General features: G+C 38.3%; 1 protein-coding gene across 2 annotated transcripts in view; it reads right to left on the reverse strand.

Annotated features, from left to right (window-relative positions):
- LOC124438034 (myomegalin-like) overlaps positions 1 to 21,285 on the reverse strand; it is a 39,760-nt gene that overhangs the window by 266 nt on the left and 18,209 nt on the right. For both annotated transcript variants that reach the window (XM_046988021.1, XM_046988020.1), the window contains exons 21-50: positions 20,613 to 20,783; positions 19,729 to 19,776; positions 19,412 to 19,486; positions 18,191 to 18,328; positions 16,356 to 16,439; positions 16,172 to 16,267; positions 15,986 to 16,024; positions 14,513 to 14,587; positions 14,348 to 14,443; positions 14,086 to 14,181; positions 13,807 to 13,902; positions 13,367 to 13,417; positions 13,067 to 13,111; positions 12,411 to 12,465; positions 12,251 to 12,318; positions 11,966 to 12,033; positions 11,365 to 11,416; positions 11,250 to 11,282; positions 10,948 to 10,995; positions 10,733 to 10,852; positions 9,303 to 9,746; positions 6,438 to 7,714; positions 5,048 to 5,539; positions 4,135 to 4,262; positions 3,046 to 3,252; positions 1,925 to 2,109; positions 1,328 to 1,456; positions 609 to 698; positions 363 to 411; positions 143 to 189 (exon numbers count right to left, since the gene is read on the reverse strand). In XM_046988021.1, coding sequence (XP_046843977.1) covers positions 143 to 189; positions 363 to 411; positions 609 to 698; positions 1,328 to 1,456; positions 1,925 to 2,109; positions 3,046 to 3,252; positions 4,135 to 4,262; positions 5,048 to 5,539; positions 6,438 to 7,714; positions 9,303 to 9,746; positions 10,733 to 10,852; positions 10,948 to 10,995; positions 11,250 to 11,282; positions 11,365 to 11,416; positions 11,966 to 12,033; positions 12,251 to 12,318; positions 12,411 to 12,465; positions 13,067 to 13,111; positions 13,367 to 13,417; positions 13,807 to 13,902; positions 14,086 to 14,181; positions 14,348 to 14,443; positions 14,513 to 14,587; positions 15,986 to 16,024; positions 16,172 to 16,267; positions 16,356 to 16,439; positions 18,191 to 18,328; positions 19,412 to 19,486; positions 19,729 to 19,776; positions 20,613 to 20,783 — 4,602 coding nt within the window. The remainder of the gene's footprint in view (positions 1 to 142; positions 190 to 362; positions 412 to 608; positions 699 to 1,327; positions 1,457 to 1,924; positions 2,110 to 3,045; positions 3,253 to 4,134; positions 4,263 to 5,047; positions 5,540 to 6,437; positions 7,715 to 9,302; positions 9,747 to 10,732; positions 10,853 to 10,947; positions 10,996 to 11,249; positions 11,283 to 11,364; positions 11,417 to 11,965; positions 12,034 to 12,250; positions 12,319 to 12,410; positions 12,466 to 13,066; positions 13,112 to 13,366; positions 13,418 to 13,806; positions 13,903 to 14,085; positions 14,182 to 14,347; positions 14,444 to 14,512; positions 14,588 to 15,985; positions 16,025 to 16,171; positions 16,268 to 16,355; positions 16,440 to 18,190; positions 18,329 to 19,411; positions 19,487 to 19,728; positions 19,777 to 20,612; positions 20,784 to 21,285) is intronic.

Genomic DNA, 21,285 nt, shown 5'->3' on the forward strand with positions numbered 1-21,285 from the left:
AGGGGTTCGGAGGTGTATTCTTCATTATATTCTATAAACTTCTACAAATGCTACTCAAGCAGAGAGGTTTCTCTGTAAGTTTTGAAATTCGCGCATGATTTTGGCGGTTCAAATTTGACTCAAAAAATAGAAGCTCACTCACCTCGAGTTGTTTCCGAGAAGAGCCTATCGTCTCACGAGTTTCGGTCACTACAGATAAACACATAAAACTCAGAACATTTCCACTGTTTTGACCACCGCATTAAGGAACAAAATCAAGTTTCAGGCAAAAATCGTCATAAGCGTCGACGTGGCGTCAAATGTGCCCACGCTCGAAGAGAATGAAAAAATTTGTAGCGATACACGACAAATAAATGACTTACATCGAGCGAAGAGAGATCGTTCAACTTCTTTCCTCATGCGGCTGGATGACTAAAGAATCAAAACATAAAAACATATTTTACAATGATTTAACATCGTTAGTCTGTAAGTCTCGGACCAACTTCATTTCTTCGCAGCCAAGAGTAATAAAAACAAAGGGTTCGTTAGTTGCGTCTTCACGATCAATAATGTGCACAACAAAGACGACAAAAAAAAACTGAAAACATTTTCTCCTATCGTCATCTCACCTCCAAACGCGTCGCAGTGTTTTCCAAAATCTTACTTTGACTCAGCACTCTTTTTTTGAGCAGCGAAATTTCTTTGCGTAATTCGTCATTCTACACGTGGATAAAAACTTTCTATTTACGTCACGCTGAAATGAGAGCGGCCTTATCTTGCGCATGTGCAAAGCTTGTTCTGATTATCAAAGGTATGTACTGACTCTCTGATTCGTCCTATTTTGTCGCACAAAATCGAATCAATCATGAAATGAAATTTATCGTGAAATCAAATACATCATGAAATCAAATTCGTTTTGAAATCAAATTCATTTAATAAAAACTGAAGCTCTGCCGGGCTTTGATTTTTATCATAAGAATTTGCTTCCCGCCTGGCAACAGTGGCGGATTCTATGGTACGTTAAAATAAATTACTGCAGCACATTTTGGCATGTATTTACAATTCTAAGCACCTTAGAAGAAAAGCCAATGGTAAAATTATATTCTTTAAAAATTCAAAACCAACAGTGTTTTTCTGAAAGTACTTTGAATTTAAAATTGGGCAGCTATAATTTATTTTGACGAACGCTGGATCCGCTACTACCTGGTCTCTCCTTGGTCGCTATACTGGAGGGATCCAATTCATCATGAAATCGAATTATAATGAAATCAACAAAGAACAAACTTCGTGGTTTTCCCCACAGAAGCCACAACCAGGCTATGATCTCCCCTCCACACTGGTGACGTACCTGTCTGGTCAACCTGTCAGCTGATGTTGGTCCACTCGCAACTTGCGCCGTCCACAAGTGGTCCAATAGCCGGCCACTTTTGAACAACAATGTTCGTAAATTTTCCAAGTCTTTCTTCATTTCATCAAGCTGAAAGAAATACAACTGTATGATTACCCACTCGTTTTCATACGTGAACGTACAAATTTATGCCACAAAATGTCCAAGTCAAGCATTTTCACCTGAGGTCACAGCCGCCATGCTGGTGTACCAATTGAAAAGAATTTTAGGAAAGTTCTTTTGTTTGGTACACCAATATGGCCGCTTCATCCGTTGTCAAGTTGATGCCCGGGCGGGAATGAGTGAAAGCCAATTGGTGAAAACGATCTACAAATCGGGTGTCTCCAAAAAGTACCCCCACCCCTAAACAAATCATTCTTGAGCGGTATTGTATCAATAGGAATTGAATTGAATTGTGCATGAACGACATATTTTTCGTCTAGAGAATGTGGTAATTTGTACGGTTAAAATCTACCCCCCCCCCCTCCCATCGCCAACAGAAGTCTTTACATTGTAATAGGAAAAAAATATTGCATGTAGTAACCTTCATTTACTCACTTCGCTGTTCCTGTCAGAATTTCCCAAATCCATCCTCATGTGTTTGACCAAAAGAGATTCGACGTTTTCGTAACCGGAGTCGATGTACCGACGAAGCTCTTGAAGCTTAGAAGCTTCAAAGTTCAATTGCTTTTCTTTTGGACTCGATGATGAATCAAATGACGTCGTCGAGCTCTGTCCCATGACTAAAAGAAAAAAAGGTGAGGAGAGCTTGGGTCTAGGATGATTATACAGAAGGATCACTCTGTGTGCCACGCATCCTGAGGACCGTCTTTATTCCAGGCAGATGATTAGGGTTTGTCACTTATTTCCACACAGTAAAATGACATGACGTCATTTCTGAGTAATGACTTCGAGATTGGTAGCGAGCAACAAACCCAAATCAAATGGCTGGAACACCATGGCCGTCGATATGCGCAGCATAACACGAGTGATCCTTCTGTAAATTCCATATTCTGTGACGTTGTCTAGAAATGAAGCACAGACTAAACTTCCGTTGTAGTAAAGACAGCCAATACCTATCAAAGACCACGAAAGCATCCTATTGGCTCACAAAAGAATCTGAACGAATATGATTGGTCAAATATGGCACGACAAAAAGTAAAGCACAGGATGAATTTCCACTGCTGTCAGTACCAATCAAAGGCCACTAAAGCATCCTATTGGCTAACAGATGAGAACATGAATCAAGTGTGGTACAACTGATGAAGGAAGAGATGACAGAAAGTAAACATTTTATAAAGCAGCTTTCGATATACCTCAAAAAAAAATGGATCTTCCCATCAATATAAAATTGCCTCGCTGTTTCAAAAATCTTGTACTGAAGTAACCACGCCCGGTTCATGTATGCAATCCCCGAGAACAAAAATTCACTCTCCACACCCTCATCATAGCTTAGCCAGCGCGTTGTTATAATTGATAGACACAAGTTTGTTCATGCTATGTATAAATTTTGATGTTCACTCACTGTAAAAACAATAGATTTCTAAAGAAATGAATTTTGCCAATGATGAAACATTTACATAGCATGAAGAAATTTGTCGGTTCGCTACGCCACTGCGACGCAAATCGATACCATAAACAAAGTATAGGTTTACACTTCATCAGTACAGTGGACTTACCAGGCGAGACATTTGGGCTGTTTCTGAGCGTTGAGTGTTCGGGAGAGCGTGCCGGCAACTGTGTTTGACGCTGTGGTGAGGATGTGAGCTGTTTTTGCAACATTTCTCTCAAAGAGTTATTCGACTTGATGCTTGTCTCGAGTTGCTCGCGTAAACTGCGGATCTCGGCCAACAGAAGCATTATGGCGTCGTTGTTGTTGCTTGAACCTGACAAACATAACACAAAGTTAGTTTGGCAGCAGGAGTGAAGATAGATCTAGCAAGATGAAACGCCTTCGCAAGTTGAAACCGTTAGTGGACACATAAAATATTAATTTTCCCGATGTCATCGTTCTAGCATGAAAAGTGTTTTTTTTTTGAAAAGATGGTGTGGCGATAAGCTGTGAAGTCATCCCGAAGAGAAAATGATGAAATAACATTTTGATTGCTGGCCAAAAATTTTTCGAGAATGCCTGATCCAAACATTTGAAAATTTTTCTCGAGCTGAGAATACATGCCAGAGGAAAAATTAAAACATTTCTTTCAAATTTATCTGCTTCGCCCAGTTGCCATTTTATAAAAGAAATAAAACATTTTTTCGTGTTTGCAATGGCTTATGCAAACGTCGGATATGTTTGTGAGAGCTCTCGACAGCAGGTACTGACCAGTTCTTGTGCTTGCACTGATCAGCTCTCAAGTAGCCCCCATAAGCCGGTGCAAAAACAGTAAACATCTTTGACTGGTTAAATTTTGCTCAAAGTTTAGTGGAACGTAAGATAGCCATTGGAAATCAGCCGGTTAAAATAATGGAAATTCAAAATACACTTTTTGATGATGATGTGCGATATACATGCCGATGAAGAATCCAGTGGCGTAGCGAGCCTGCAAGTTTTGGTCCTGCTATGTAAATTTTATATCATTAACATTATTCATTTCTTTAGGAATCTGTTGTTTATAAAGTGAGTGGACACAAAAAAATTAACGTAGCAGGACAATATTTGCGAGCTGGCTACGCCAATGGAAGAATCGGTTTCGGTATAGACCTTTCTATGTTCGCAGGCCAAAATATCTCCAAAGGCAAATCGTATTATTTTGACATCAAGCACCAACCTTCGGGTTTGGATTTCTGTCCTGCCTTTATGATACTGTCGCATATGGCAAGCTCGTTCCTCAAGCTTTCGTTTGCCTTGTTGCTTTCCACCAATTGACTGTTCAACAGAGTGATCTTCTCTTTGTCGCTGAAAAATATAAATTGACACCTGTCGTATAAACATAGTTACTGCACGCAGTAAATTTCATAAAGGTTTGAAAGTTATATCAAGTGGTCAGGATTAAAAGTCGACTTTATTCGGTGTCTATGAGTTATTTAGAGGTAAATGGAGAGAAAATTCCTTTCGGGATCACACTATATAAATGAAGCATAATGTTTTATGGTCCGATGTCCTTACTGACACCACCCCTTTAAAGACACGTACAGCTTACGATGGGTCTGTTCTAAGCTGCCGAAACTCACACGGGACGGTTAGTAAATTGCAATCAAGTAAACTTCTATGGTATGGCTATTTATCATGAAAGAATGCACGAGAATTAGTGCACGGAGGTCGGGAAGAACCCAAGAAGGGGTAAAGTGGAGGACAACAGTTGATGAGATGGAAAGATGTTTAAGAAAGTGATTGAATGAACGGTGACGTAAGGAACAGGATCCTTACGACTGACTGAAAAGGAATCATGGTTTGATGAAGACCATGATAATGAAGATGAAGAACAACAACAACAGGAAAAACAAGTAATAAGAATCTTTTCGTGGTGCAGTTTGTTTCAATATATTCATAAATGTCCAGTTGTCGTCGCAAACGAAGTTATTGCATCCGATATTTGATATGAAAACATATACCATCAGAAACATGCTTCAGCCTGGTATTATACAGCAATGAGGAATCAAATATTGGCAACGTACAAATGTATGCGACTTTTGTGTGAGGATCTTAAAAGCAATAGAAATACACACATAATAAAAAATTACCGTTTTCTTGCCAGTCTATGTTCTTCCAATTCTCGCTGAATTGTCTTCACTTGTTCGTTAAACTTCGCTATTTTTCGCTTCAAATTCTCGTTCTCCCGTACGACCGCTTCACTACCTTCGTTCGAGATGGCGTCTCTGCCGTCTTCACCCAATTCTTTCAGCTTGTTTTCAAGCTGAATGCACAGTTCATCGTAGGTTTTGATGCTTTCCTCGAGCCGCACCCTCAAAACGCGCAACTCCTCGAGGGGTGCCGTAAAAGTTTCCTCGTTGGCTTTCGAACTCGCGCCATTCTTCTTGCAAGCTTCTAGCTCAAATTTCAACGCCGAGTTCAACTTCTCGCTGAGATTCAGTCTTTCCCGTAAAGACTGGTACTCACGCGATGAAGTCGGACTCCCAGTTTGCTCATGCAAAGCGTTTGAAAGCCTTGGAGAAGTTAATGTACTCTTGCTGTGCTGTTTTGTTCGCTTCGTGGACAATAACGCTTCCCGTAGCCTACATGCACAAAAATGAAAATGGTTTGTCAAAATCTTGATGCGATGCATTACCAGTTGTCATGTACATTACCAGATATGTGCTTTGTAGTTTGAAAAAGCGCTTAGTGTGATCAGGTTCGTGACCTGAATAAAACCGGTAGATCGAGGTGGAAAGCGTTTCTTGGTCTGTCATTTCACATGGACTTCACATAGTCTATTAAAATTATTTTCAACTAGGAAGGGTAGGAGTGAGAAGGGGTGCAGGAGAGGTGACAGCTTCGTTACAAAATACTGATATACGAAACAACTAAGCTAAAGCAATTGCAAATAAGTGTTTAATGGAGAAGAGTTCTCAAAATCTCATAGTCATGACAAAAAGGTAACGGATATAAAATAAAATATAATCCGAAAAAGGACATCTTGTAAACTTAAATTCAAGTTATTAAACAAGACAATTAAAAGTGTAATATTTCGGTTTTATTTCAAAACCATCATCACACAACATTTTGTCCGAAATATTACACTTTTAATTGACATCATCACACAACATTTTGTTCGAAATATTACACTTTTAATTGTCTTGTTTAATAACTTGAATTTAAGTTTACAAGATGTCCTTTTTCGGATTATGTTTTATTTTATATCTTAAGAAATTGTCGTCTGGTAAAGGATTAAAGGTAACAGAAAATGACAAAAAAAGCCCGAAAAGTTACGGCAGCAAGTAGCCATCAAAATATGATCTTAACTAGAGCAGCCCTCTGTGATGGCGCACACTTCCAAGTCATGGCGACACCTCCATAGTGTAACAACCAAAATTTAATTAAAACTAGAGCGCACGACCCCCACAAAATCATCCTGGACTCATCCCTCATAACTGCTTTTCCCAGAATCGAAAAATAAATTACCAACACACGTACTTCTCGTTTTCCTTGCCGGTGGTGTCAATCGAAGCAAGCAATCGTTGTACTTCATCTTTCAACTTCTCATTGCTCATTTTCGTAGCGGCCAAATCTTCGCGTAACTTCGTTGACGACTCTTCTTGTTGGCGCAGTTCATTCAATTGTGAAAGGTAGGCGGCGTTGAATGTACACATTTTCGAATACTCCTCTTTCAAATGGACCACCTCACTGTCCGCCTCTCTTAATTTCTTTGCATAGTTAGCAAGATCTTTTTCAAGTAAGCTGACCGTCTGCTCCGAATTATTCAAATCTTGCTTGAGTTTTTTACTCACGCTTAAACTATCAGACAGCGCCTGCCGCAATTCATCAACTCTCAGCTGCATGTCTCGCAGTTGCTTTTGCGCTTGTTCTGCGCCTCCAATCACAGTTGGAGTCGAACCATCAGGTTCGTCCAAAGCTTCTAAACCGATGGTGTTCTCGTGAAATTTATTCGTACTTGAGACATCAGTTCTCCTTGCTTCCAAATTTTCTCGGCAACCAAGCTCGTTTTTCAAATTCGACTCGCCTTCTTCATTGTTTAGTAATCTCTCTTGCAACCTCTTGATTACACGACGGCTCTCGAGCAACTCGGCTTCGAGCTGTTCGACTTTTCCCGTTTTCCAGTGAATGTTTTCAGTAAAGCGATAGGACTTTAAAGTCGCATCAACGTCTTCTTCCAACCTGTCAACAATACTCTGTTTCTCGTTATCAAGTCTAAATTTCTCCGAATCAAGCCCAGACTTATCACTGGCGCTCGGGGCTATCGTTAAACTCCTCTCGTTCAAATACTTCTGCAGCGAGTCGCATTTGTTGTTCAAAGCCTCTATTGTACGCGATTTTTTTTCGAGCTCTTCCTGCAAGCAATCCAGCGTTCGTGAGTCGTTCCTGTTCAGAGGAAATGTTTGTGGTGAAGTGTTTACCCTATTTTCGTTCAGTTGCTCCCTTAAGGATTCATTTATTCGTTTACTGTCTTCCAAAGCTCTTTTCAATGTGTTGAACTCTACGTCGTGCTCTCGTTTATATGAAGAAATTTCTTCGTCCGCTTTTTTTGCTCGACTTCGCAAATCGTTACAAGTATCGTTGGATTTCATCAATTGCTCGCGCAACACGTCGATTTCATGCTTTTGCTTCTCGTTAAGTTTGTTGAGAGAGATTTTTTCTTCTCGCCAAGAATCTCTCGCGTTTTCGAGCTGCTTTTGAACCCTCGAGTTGCATCTTTCGCTTTCATCCAGACGTGATCTCAAAACCGTAAATTCCTAGTGATCAAAATAAAGTGTTCTCTAAAACTGGGTGAAGATTAAAACAATCTAAAATAACTCTACTGCAACAGCAGATGGACATATCCACAGGGCTCATACAAGGGTGTCGGATAAACACCAAAAAAGGTGTTAATAAGAAATGGCAGAACAACACCTTTGTGAGTGCTGTATTTAACACATTTATTAAAGTGGTGGGTGTTAGATGCTGAGCGTGGTGGGTGATAGATGTGTGTGGTTGGTGTTAGATGCTGAGTGTGGGGGTGTTAGATGGCGGGTGTTAGATGTAGTGGGTGTTAGATGATGGGTGTTAGATGTAGTGGGTGTTAGATGATGGGTGTTAGATGGTGGGTGTTAGATGGTGGGTGTTAGGTGGTAAGTGTTAGATGTGATGAGTGTTAGATGAACACTGCCTTTGAATTCAAGCACTTTTCAAGGACTTACAAGGACATATCTTGAAAAGGAATGGGAAGAACTTGATTTGCACACAAAGCATAAATATGAAGTAAAAAACAAACAAGAACATTATCAAAATCAAAACAAAAGATATTTTTCTGATGAATCTAGAGCAAATGGCGTGTCTTCATATGACTTGAAAGCTGCTATGTTCGTATGTTACTTCAATCTTCTAACACGAAACCTTACAACGTGGATTACTTTTTCGCACGTAATAAAGAAAGCAATTTCCACTCCGCTCGTGAAAATAAAGTAGTGCTATGAGATTTTTACAAAAATTCGATATAAAGAAAAATTCGAAATCAAGCACCCGCAAGCACATCTTAATAATTTAAACTACTTGTACGACCTAGAATATTTAGTTTAAATTCAAGGACGAACCCTCTCCGGTGATATTTGTGTCCGTCATATGGCATTGAATCGTTACTCAGCGAGTGCAACCATTGGGAGGCAATTTCTCCCCATGAATAGATTTTCGTTGGAATTTTCTATCCGCCGTTTTGAATGCAACTAGAGAGGCGATGACTCCATGGGCTGAGCGGTGAATCAGCACTTACACACAAATCATTAGAGGTGAAATTTTGCATGCTAGTATTTCGTGAATTCAATCGATGACGTCAGTCATAGTGAGCAATCAAAAGCAGGTAGAATCGATCAAGTGTAACGTAAACATATCAACCTTATACACAATGCCGTAGCTACAGCGTCAATTGGGAGGGGGTGGGGTGTGTGTATATTCAGTTGTGACTGACTGTGATTTCTTCAGTAAACCAATTTACTTTCCAAAGAAGTCAGTCGAGCGCAACTGAATATATGAATACATCCCCCCGGGATTAACGTTGTAGCTACGGCACTGCTTATACATGGTGGAAGGCTTGAATACAGGGGGGGTAATGCATGGAATATACTATGATCTGCAAGTGATCTGCAAGCATTGCACTATTAAATCTATGGGCCTATGTATCGGTTGGCTTGTACGAGAGTGGGCTTTCGTGAAATGAGTTGTGAAACGGACTTATTCATGAGACGGCTTATGCATGGGGAGCTTACAGACGGAGGTTTACGGTATTTATTTAGCAGTATTGATACTAACTTGTGAACAACATCATTGAATGTAGACAAGTGAACTTACTTTGTCCTTTTCATCGGCATAAATAGATGGAGATGTTTGCGATGACGCCGTCGACTCGGAAAGAGAACTGCTCGAGCCGCCAACTCCCCTGACACGAGGAGATAGCGCGTCTAAACGACTCTGTAAGGATGCATTCCACCGTTCTCTATCCGCCAGTTTAGCTCGTAACTTCACGACTTCGTCCTCGAGAGAACGGTCGAACTGATTTTCGGAGAACTGTTTTTGAAGTCGCAATCTAAGCTGATTGTTCTGTGCGATTCCGTCTTCAAGAGTACGTCTTAACTCCGAGATTTGTTGGATATCTTCGCCAATATTAGCGACGGATGAATGGCCGCCGACTCGTTTTATCACCTCCTCGTAAGCTTCTCTCTCTTTTTTCAATATGTCTCCCAGTCTGCTTGTTTCTTGAATCTGATGTTGAAGCAGCTCCTTCAGACGATGAACCTGTCACGATGACAAACGTAAACACTTTAGAGTCTATTTTCTGTTAGCTGAGTCATTTCGGTTGTTTACAGGATTTTAAACGCATCTGCAATGTATTTTATAACTTCGGAACTCGATATTCGTAGATTTTCTGCAGCTCAAAGTCGGTAATTTTTGTTGTTTGACCATGTTGGTAAAAAACTAGGGCGAGAGCCATGACTTGAATTCATATGAGAAACGCGTTTTTAGAAAACACAACATTTCATACAGAATCTCGTCGAAGGCAGAGCTTTTCACGTCACATAACACACCTGTGTTATGTGACGTGATGACGTGACGTCATCTTGTGTGTTCAACACAATCTATTTCAAAATACAATGCTCCTCTTAAGCGAGATCCCGATTTGACTTCGCATATAACTTCATTTACCTGCTTTTTAATACCGGCGGTCAAACATTAAAAATGATCAAAATATGTTCCACTATGGAGCCACGAAAATTTTCGAAAATCATACTTTCGAGTTACAAATATATCGGAAAAGTATTTAAACTTGTCTAAGCTATCTAAATTCCTATAAGGCAAAATTCGATAAAGACACTTCAATTGTGGCCGAAAGAAGATAAAAATTCTTCCCCATTCATAAAAAATACATAACTATAATTCCATGGGATATTAAGGGTGACAATACTACTTATTAACATCACTTTGTTAAACCGAAATTGATCACGTGACTGACAAAAACTAAATCGCGGCGAATTACATTCCATTTTGACGTGCTTTGAAATTCATGTCAGTCTAACTGTACAGATCTTTTTAAATCAAAGACCTGATAAAATCCACTGTTCTTTCCACCCGTTTTTTTCTTCATATCGCCCGCTCTTGACATACCGGAAATGACGAACGTTAGAAACATGAAATCCATTACTTCATGTTACCGATGTCAACTTATTCACTGAACTCAAAGACACCCCCGATAACAAAAGCTATCAACCGAAATAACAGTGTACCTGATTATCCGATTTCACTCCTTCGAGATTTTTACGTCCTGGTGATTTTTTCTCTTTCAATGAGCTAATTTCTTCTTGCAGTCCTTTGATTTCATCCAAATGTCTTTTTTGCACGGTTTGCTGAAATAAAAAAACGAATTCGAACGTTGAAACGTGCCCTCAAACAACAAGGAGAAACATTTTTATGCCATCAAAACACAACCAACGAAATATACCGCTTCCAATTCCAGTCTCTTCCGCTCAATTTCGGATTCGCTGTAAGCCTATAAAATTTGCGCATAAAAATTCCGTTAATACGGGTGTTATCTTTGCTATTACCTCCAATGCAACGTATAACAAATTATACGTTGCATTGGAGGTAATAGCAAAGATAACACCCACCCCCCACATTTAGGTGTCCAAAGACACCTGTTGTAAAGATTTGGCAAATCTATAAATTGAATAATTTGAATTTGTATCCTGTAGAGGGAAATTGACAAAACCGTTTGGAACAGTTCGTACTCTTTTTTTAACTTACATTTCGAGATTTTTCCAAGCTTTCTGTCAACTCCTGTCATAAGAAATCAAAATATCTTTCAAATCTTTACACAAGCCCTGCGCAATTGCATTCATGTGCGAGTGTTTCCGTTTACCTCTAGAACTGGCAATTTGTTCAACTTCACGCGAAAAGCTTCAATCGTCTCCCTGTTGAAAAAATGCACGAAGTGAGAGGAGTAGCGTATTCAGGTTTACGCAAAATAATAAATGAAAGTCTTTAATTACGAATTTAAATATCTAAGCAACAATGGCATCGGTGATGAATTTGCAAAGAATAAAATTAACCGATCGTAGTAAATTGTTTTTTCTATACTTGTATACCAACAAATAGAGAACTTTTGTCGCGGTGACAAATTTAAAAATTGTCTTAATACCTACATATATTTTTTCATACCTATCCCTATATATTTTTTCTATAGGGGAGGAGGGAGGGGTGCTTTAGTTTGGATGGGATTTTGGTCGTCAAATTTTTCCATAGCAGGTCAGACATTTTTTGGTAAACTCTGTTACCTTTTCATTAAGGTAGGACGTGAACTCCATTGAAACTACGCACGATTGTTATTGCTTAATTGTTTAATATGATGAAGGAAATCGACACCCCTCCGCACTCCTTCGATGAAGCCAACCCAAAATCTAGATCCGCCTCTGAGTGAGAAACTCCGTTTCGCTAAAATTACCAGAAGTAAAATAACTTACGCTGCTTGCTTGAGAAGAGAATCTTTTTCCATCAACTGACTTTCCAACTCAGAAACGTATTCCTTATTCTAAAACAATGTTCGATAAAAGTACATCAACAACAAAAAATGAAGACTCCGAAAGATTATAAGACTCCCGCTTATTCTTCCTCCAACTCGTTCCATTCCCCCCCCCCCTCAACGTTTCGCATCCAATTAACAAATGCTCGTTACGTGAGCACTCCAAATATGAGCGATGCAAAGGCAAGATAATTACAAGAATACAAATGATACAAGCTTCATTTACCTTTTCCTGACCTTCTTTGTTTTTCGATTCGCTTTCTTCTTTATCTCTCTCGAGCTTAGCTACAATATCTTCAAAGCAAAAGGAGTTCGAAGGAAACATGAAAATGGCAACTTTAGTCGTTTTCTGAACGATCTTCTTGAAACTTTCAAAACATGTTTACCTTGCTTTTCTTGAAGCAAATTTTCCAGTTCGCCAACTTTCACTTTGAGGTTAGTCTACGTGGGAAATGTTGCTAACTTCGTCATTAGAACATGGAATTTGTTGAGAGCAATTATAACAAAAAATTTGCTTTTGAAATTATGATATCATTCAAAAGAACTCGCAAAATGACAGTGGACTTAGGAAAACAGTTCAGTCGTATCTCTTTGCATTCCCGAGATATTGAAGTTTTGAGAGAAATCTATAGAGAAAGTGACGTCAAATTTATAAATATCCTTTACTGGCGTGCCTGCTTTTGAACGAAAAATATATGAAGAATTTTATACCATTAACACTTTAACAACGACAGGAGCACTGTCCGGTTGATGTAGCTAACACGAAAGCAAATATTCTTAATATTTCAAATTCTCATTTCGCAATGTGACATCACTTTCTCCATAAACCGGACATCACAAAAGTTCAATACCTTGAGAATGCAAAGCGATATGACTTAATTGTTTAGAAACTCCACTATCATTTCACGAGTTTTTTTACAATGAAACTATAATTTAATAGCGAATTTTTTTTTGTTATACTTGCCCTTTAGCAAGCAGGTTGCACGTTGCAACGCATGGATAAGACAATGGTACGCCATATAAATATGTACATATATATTACCACTTCTTGTTTCACGGGAGATACGGGACTGTTGCTGGTGCAATCCTATGACGAAAAAGAGCAAAGATAAAATTGGATAGTAGTAAAACAACAAAGTTTGCGCTACGAAAAAGAAAAATTTACGTATACAGTTTTCCTATCGGCGGAGGAGTAAAACTGGTAATGACTAAGTTAAGTAATTTTTCAATTTTTCATACCTATGTTTAAAAGTTGCTTTTGCCAACTGATCCTACTGATCATGATTTAGACAATAGACTTTCTTTTCATGTTTACACAATCCAACATAACCATTTTAAATACCTGAAGTTTTATGAAAAGTTTATCCTTTTCCTTGCCACTCTCTATCAACTTCTATAACACAAAACAATAAAAGATCACTCCTTGCTTTTACTGTACTATATATAATGTGAGCATAGAGAGTTCACGTGCTTTATGCATGATGATAAACGAATGCGCTGATTGGTCCATAGCTGAGTTCGCAGTAGACTGTGCAAACCGATCCGAGCTCGGCAAAAATTAAATCAATCAAAGTGAATTTGCCAATCAATAACACCTGTCATAGGAAATCATTTGTTTTATATTTATATGTTTTTGCATTATTGTTATTTTATAACAGAAATAAAAGGTGTTTTTCGTGTTCGTACGGGCTTATGAAAACCTCGTAAGACGTTTGGGAGAACTTGTATAAACCTGTGGAAAACACGGTAAACATCTTTTATTTCTTAAATACGAATATTTACCTCAATCGTTCGATCCTTTTCAACTAAACTCTGCTTCAGTTTTCCGTGAAGAATTTCATGTTCTTGTTTCGTCCACGATTTACTGTTTTCGGCTGCCTAAACAACCATAACAACAACCGAAATCTTACCACAATGGCATCTTATCTCATCAAGAAAACTAAGCATGCACAAAGGGTTGATGCTATGATTGAAACTGCTGGAATTAGGGATATTGCATTACGCATTTCATTTTTGAAGCAGCAATATTTACCGTGCATATGTTTCAATGAATGCATGTACCTGGATTTCTAAATTCAAGTCGTTCACTTTCTGCTGTAGCTTCATGATCTCGCCATTTTTTTCAGTACACGTGTGATCCAATTTTTCGTAGAGATCCTAAAAAATGTCATCAAGAATAACTATATATGTCCTAGAAACTATTACTGCCAAAGAAACTACCACTGCTATTTAAATTACGATTGCTTCATTGAAATTATCACTTGCATAAAGAAGTACCACTGCTATAGGAACTACCACTGCTATAGAAACTACAACTGCTTACCTTCAGTAAACGATCTTTTTCTGCCAAAGTGTTCAATGTTGTACGTTCACTGGATTCATGATTATCGATCATGTTCGATCTTTCGGCCAGTAATTCCTACCAAAACAGGGAGCATAAATTTTTCTCATTTGACAGGGTCGAATGATGACCACAATCGAAGCTCACCGCAACTAGATTTTCCTTTTCCCTGAGAACTATGCTGAGTTCACTAATTACTTGTTTATCTTGAGAATTGGTCATCTAAATGGTCAATGTTTGATGGTGAATTGGTCATCTAAATGGTCAATGTTAGATGGTGAATTGGTCATCCAAATGGTCAATGTTAGATGGTGAATTGGTCATCTAAATGGTCAATGTTAGATGGTGAATTGGTCATCTAAATGGTCAATGTTAGATGGTGAATTGGTCATCTAAATGGTCAATGTTACATGGTGAATTGGTCATCTAAATGGTCAATGTTAGATGGTGAAGCATCACAATGAAGTCCTAGTTTCTCATTTAAATATTTTCGAGCTATATAGACAAAGTTACTTCTTGTCAACCTCAGGTTGTCATATAGACAAAGTTACTTTCTTGTCAACTTCAGGTTGTCATATAGACAAAGTTACTTTCTTGTCAACCTCAGGTTGTCATATAGACAAAGTTACTTTCATGTCAACTTCAGGTTGTCATATAGACAAAGTTACTTTCTTGTCAACTTCAGGTTGTCATATAGACAAAGTTACTACTTGTCAACCTCAGGTTGTCATATAGACAAAGTTACTTCTTGTCAACTTCAGGTTGTCATATAGACAAAGTTACTTCTTGTCAACCTCAGGTTGTCATATAGACAAAGTTACTTCTTGTCAACTTCAGGTTGTCATATAGACAAAGTTACTTCTTGTCAACTTCAGGTTGTCATATAGACAAAGTTACTTCTTGTCAACTTCAGGTTGTCATATAGACAAAGTTACTTCTTGTCAACTTCAGGTTGTCATATAGACAAAGTTACTTCTTGTCAACTCAGGTTGTCATATAGACAAAGTTACTTCTTGTCAACCTCAGGTTGTCATATAGACAAAGTTACTTCTTGTCAACCTCAGGTTGTCATATAGACAAAGTTACTTCTTGTCAACTTCAGGTTGTCATATAGACAAAGTTACTTCTTGTTAACTTCAGGTTGTCATATAGACAAAGTTACTTCTTGCCGACCTCAGGTTGTCATATATTCAAATTCATTTCGCTCAATAATGCTTAAGATTTTGAGCAGTTCGACATTACAGCGCTTCGCTGCTGACGTTACAGGAATTTGTCGATCTTCTCGGTTCTTCATTGTCATGCTTTCTGTCACTCGCTTTTGATAAATTTTATAAAAAGCAAATTGCTTATGGCTATTTTAAAAATTATCCGTTGGTCTATAATCTTTATATCGAAAATAGAAACCTATAAAACCATGTCCAGCCGACTGTTTAAAAAAGTAAAGCAAAAAAGCGAATTTCGAAAATACGCAACATCTTTAAATTACAAAATATGAAATACCAATCAATACGTGGCTTTGAAATAAAGTCGAAAATTCACAGTTTGATCCGCGATTTGTACATCGATTCATATTTTGTAATCGCAAGATGTTATGATGTTTTTAGCTACATAGCTACAAACCTCGCTCGACGTATTTTGATGCAAGATGTTCTTTAAATTCTAGAAATGCACATGAAACTTACAAAATAGTACACGTTTCACTCAGATAAAAATAATGTTCGAGAAGAAAGCAAGTAATTTCTCCGTGTCTTTCCCTCGGCAAAATAGAAATGTTTTACTCATTCAAAGTTACACCTAACGGTTTACCTCGACTTGTTGCTCCCGATTTGCAAGATTTCGTTTGAGTTTCTCAATCAGGCCCTCGTTCTCACGTTGCTTCTTCTTAGCAAGCTCATGAGCTTCCTGACAATGGAAGAAAGAACGTTACTCGCCAGATGTAACATTTCTTCAGAAAAAAGTAGAAGACATTTCTTAGCGAAAATTCAAAAACCTGGAATTGATTTTCTCTCGTTGATTGATTCGTCTTCAAATCGCATACGAGCGCTACCTTTTCATCAAGGGAACACTGTAAACTCTAAACAGATTTGAACCAACACATTGAGAATACGACGTGAAAACAAATCCCTAACCTCCTACTCAGCGAGCTTTATAAATATCGATCGCATACGAGCGCTACTTTTTCATCAAGGGAGCACTGTAAACTCTAAAGAGATTTGAACCAATACATAGAGAATACGACGTGAAAAACCTTAACCTCCTACTCAGCGAGCTTTATAAATATTGATTTGCAAACAAAGGTTGACTTTAACTGCTATTCTTCGTCTGCCATTGTACTAAGCAACAACATTTCATCATGACAATCTTCTATGAGACATACCCCACCTCCTCAACCCAACAGAGAATGCAATTATGTATTCTGCAATATTATTCTATCATGATAGTCATCAGTATAGACATAAAAGCCATGACCAGCCGACAATTTAAAGAAATATAGTATAAAGCAAATTCCGAAAAAGCAAGACATCTTGAGATTGCAAAATATGCATCAAAAGAAGACGAGAAGTGAACTGTAAATTTTCGACTTTATTTTAAAGTCATCCTCAGACAGAATGGCAGGGTGACAAAGATGACAAAGTCATTTTCAAATTTACAGTTCACTTCTCGTCTTCTTTTGATGCATATTTTGCAATCTCAAGATGTCTTGCTTTTTCGGAATTTGCTTTATACTATATCATCAGTATAGGTGTTTGTATATGTCGATCGTCCAAGCCAGTGTGGTCCCGAGAAGGAGTGAACTGACGCTTCGATATCCTTAACAGTGGTCATCTTAGGAGTCTAGTGTATCCTTAGCAGTGGTCATTTTAGGAGTCTAGTGTATCCTTAGTAGTGGTCATCTTAGGAGTCTAGTGTATCCTTAGCAGTGGTCATCTTAGGAGTCTAGTGTATCCTTAGCAGTGGTCATCTTAGGAGTCTAGTGTATCCTTAGCAGTGGTCATCTTAGGAGTCTAGTGTATCCTTAGCAGTGGTCATCTTAGGAGTCTAGTGTATCCTTAGCAGTGGTCATCTTAGGAGTCTAGTGTATCCTTAGCAGTGGTCATCTTAGGAGTCTAGTGTATCCTTAGCAGTGGTCATCTTAGGAGTCTAGTGTATCCTTAGCAGTGGTCATCTTAGGAGTCTAGTGTATCCTTAGCAGTGGTCATCTTAGGAGTCTAGTGATTCCTACCGAAACGTTTGTCGACACCAACAGTCCTTCTCGTGACTGCACTAACATGGAGGAACTACATGTACAAATTGAAACGAGTAACGGTAATCTCGGGTTCAAACCACTCACTTTACAGTCATCTATGACCACGCTTTCCCCATCATTATCGTGATAATCAACTGCGATCCAACCCTTTCCCCTTAATCCCACGAGGAATGCAACAATGCATTCGGAAAAAAATATTTATCATTGCAGTCATCTGTGACCATTGAACTAAAATACATTGAACGCCACCTGAAGCAAATAATTGAAGTCAAATCTTACACCCAGACACGCGTGTGTAGTGTTTCAAGATTCTCGCGCGGAGTGAAAATTGATTGAACTACACACGCTTCAGGGTGTAATCTCGCGTGTCTAGGGTGTGAAATTTGACTTCAAAAAATTACTAGGGTTTTCTATTACAGGCAGCGTTTCACGTATTTTAGTTCAATGTCTGTGACACAACCCTTCCCCCCAATTCATCAACCACGTAAATGTGTATCCCGCTATAACATTTTATCACGACAGTCATCCGTGAAAACCTATAAATCTTGCAGTCAAAAAAGCAACGTATCCCAGAATACCTTGACAGCATCTTCATGTTGCATCATAATGGCGTTCATGTTCTCGAGGAGGCGATCTCTCTCGCGTACGTTTTTGCGCAATTCTTGCATTTCCTCTTCCTTTTTTTGAAGCGCTTCGAATTTCTCTTCGATATTCGCCTGCAATGATTTTAACACAACCGTGAAACATGACGCCGGAATGAAAACAAGCTTAAGAATCGCAATTCCATTTAGATCCCGATTAAACGTGACCGAAGTAGACCTTCGATGAAAGTAAACTTTGCATTTCCTCTAAACCACTTTTGCTAAATGGTGAATGAAAAAACTTTAACGCGAAGGAACTGTATGGCTTATAGCGCATTTGATTATTTCACAATAAATAGAAATACAATTTTATACATGAAAACCAAAAGAACGTCATCTGGAATGACCATATGACATAGATGATGGATGATACACGATAAATATTAAGATAAAGTTCTTTGTTTAGCTTTTAGCTTTTCGTATATTGCCTGATATTCAACAATAGGTACTTAAATTCAAATAGATACCGATGCTTCAACGTATGATTGAGAAAGGTATCCATAATCAACAGAGCATCACTCTTATCAATAAAAAGAAGCACATTGTAAGGTTGCACAAAGCCTAGATAGCGTTATCCATGCATTGGTTAGTATTTTTTTCAATCTGGTTAGAAAGGCGGTCATACTTTCTATATGATTATGAAACTTTGTAATTCCAGAAACAATATCGTATTTGATTGATTGTTCAGTTGAAATCATAGATTTTTATTTTTCAAGAAATTTTTGAAGCGTTCAAAAATATAGCTATCCAGTGGATACCGCTATCCAGGCTTCGTGCAACAGCCCCACGAGTACAAAGCATAAACACAATCCTCAAGTCATGGGCGTAGGAAGGTCGATTATTGGGGAGTTTCAAACGAGCTTGACAGTGAATACCATGCATATATGAAGATGAGACCCCATCTTCCTACTCTCACGCTTAAGTGCACGCCCCGGAGCATGCGAAACAACACCATTCAGCTAAAAAACTCAGGTTTGAAAAGGAGGTTATTCTTACTCACAAGGTCGCTTCTCATGAAGATACCATGCTTAGGTAAGCGTGCCGACATGATGTCATCTCCCACAAAGACTTAAAATCGGATAAAAGCACTACTTGATTTTTCACGTTCACTCGGCATTTTTTGACGTGTCGTATTGCAACAGACATCGATTCAATTACCTCGACGGCAGCATCTCGTTCTTTCAGGCGATCTCTCAATTTCTCGACGAGCTCTTCTTTGGTATCTGTAACATCCTTCCAAAAAAAGTATGCAACATAAGAAAAGCTTTCTAAGAAAAGCATCCGATGAACTCGATCAACCCATCATATAAAACTTTTAATAAGAAAAGCTTTCTAAGAAAAGCATCCGATGAACTTGATCAACCTATCATATAAAACTTTTAATAAATGGGCTCTTTTCAATGAACGGCCTCCAAACAAACATGGCGCCCCCCCTCCTTGAAAACACTTCCCAATACACACGTGATCACACGTACATCCAGAGAACTCGATAAAGAAATGTTTTCTTGCGTCACAATCAAATCCTAAAAGATAAAATGTTCAAAGTTCGAATGAATGCAATCGCAACAAAAATAAAGTCATCTTCACTGCCAGTGGCGAAACCAGCCCACTTATTTAATCCTGCTATACAAAATTTTCTCTGTTCACATACCGTGAAGTATCCGATAAACGCCCCCTCTCCCCCACTCTTGAAGAGTGAGTTTGTCTTCGACACCTTTCTCCCTTGTAAACGACCGTCTCCAAAAGACGCTCACCCACTTCATTTAAATTATAATATCATAATAGTGGGTCGTCGTTTGGGCTCAAGAACTGTATATTTAGTCTTGATATATAGATAGTAAATGATATAAACGCCTCTCTCTATTAAACACTTAGCATCTATCCAACACCTCCTCCTGAAACCACTAGAATTCATTTGAATCCCTAGGCATTTGTCAGATCATTCGCGGTACCGTGAAAACAATATATTTACAAAGAAACGAATGAAGTGGCGATATATTATCCAGGCGGAAAACGCAAACTTATTGTGAACATTAGAGCCCAGCTTACTGCAATATTATGAACTGCCATTTATAAAATATAATGCAGTGTAAGAATTTTATTGACGTTTCGTCGCGCATTATATTACATCGTCACTACATTATATTTTACAATGGCAATTCGTATTATTGCAATAAGCTGTCCAGAGTCGAATGTTCACAATAAGATGTTTTGAAATTTACACAGCAGGACCAAAACTTGCAAGCTGGACACGCTACTGTTCGATATCATATACATGAGATGCACAGTGAAGTGAAGGCGACAATGACACCCCTCCCCCCCCACTGGAGTTTGCACACCTATAATGATATGTTTTTACCTGGATGATGCTCTCTTTATCTTTCAGTGTTTCCGTGATGCGTTGTATTACATGATCTTTACAAGTCAGCTGATTTTCGTGGTCAGATTTGAGTTTTTGTAACCGTTCGTCGAATTCATCGGAGACTGTGCGCAACTTGCTTTTTGTCTCCGCTAATTCTTCAGACAGGGTCTAAACGAAAACTTTCAAATAACCAAAAACGTTCACAGTTCATTTTACGTCACTTTGACCATAAAACAATAGATATTCACTTCAAATGTCACGAATCGTGCATTCAAATTTCAAACTTCTGATCAAAGTAGCTAAGTTTTGATTGGATTATGTAAGAACTTGATGCTTACACAAAATTGTGAACATATTGACAAAGCTTATATAAACATAAAAACACAACAAATATTAAGCAATTATTGGGTGAGGTTGAGCATGATATCAAGAATTATTCAGACCGATGTCATTGTTATCTGCCGAAGCGAAGCTGAGGTCTGAATAATTCTTGATATCATGCGAAAAACGAATTCAATAATTGTTTTATCATTCACTGAAGTATTATCAAAACATATCAATATAAAACATTTTTCAAACTTTCGCTAATTTGTGTTTGTCAGACGGTTTATTCAAGTTCGTCTCCTTTAAATATGTTGTAAATGTGTTCAAAGCAAGCTTCGCCGCTTTT

Source organism: Xenia sp. Carnegie-2017, unplaced genomic scaffold (genome assembly GCF_021976095.1).
Source record: "Xenia sp. Carnegie-2017 unplaced genomic scaffold, XeniaSp_v1 HiC_scaffold_19, whole genome shotgun sequence".
In the NCBI taxonomy this organism is placed as follows: domain Eukaryota; kingdom Metazoa; phylum Cnidaria; class Anthozoa; order Malacalcyonacea; family Xeniidae; genus Xenia; species Xenia sp. Carnegie-2017.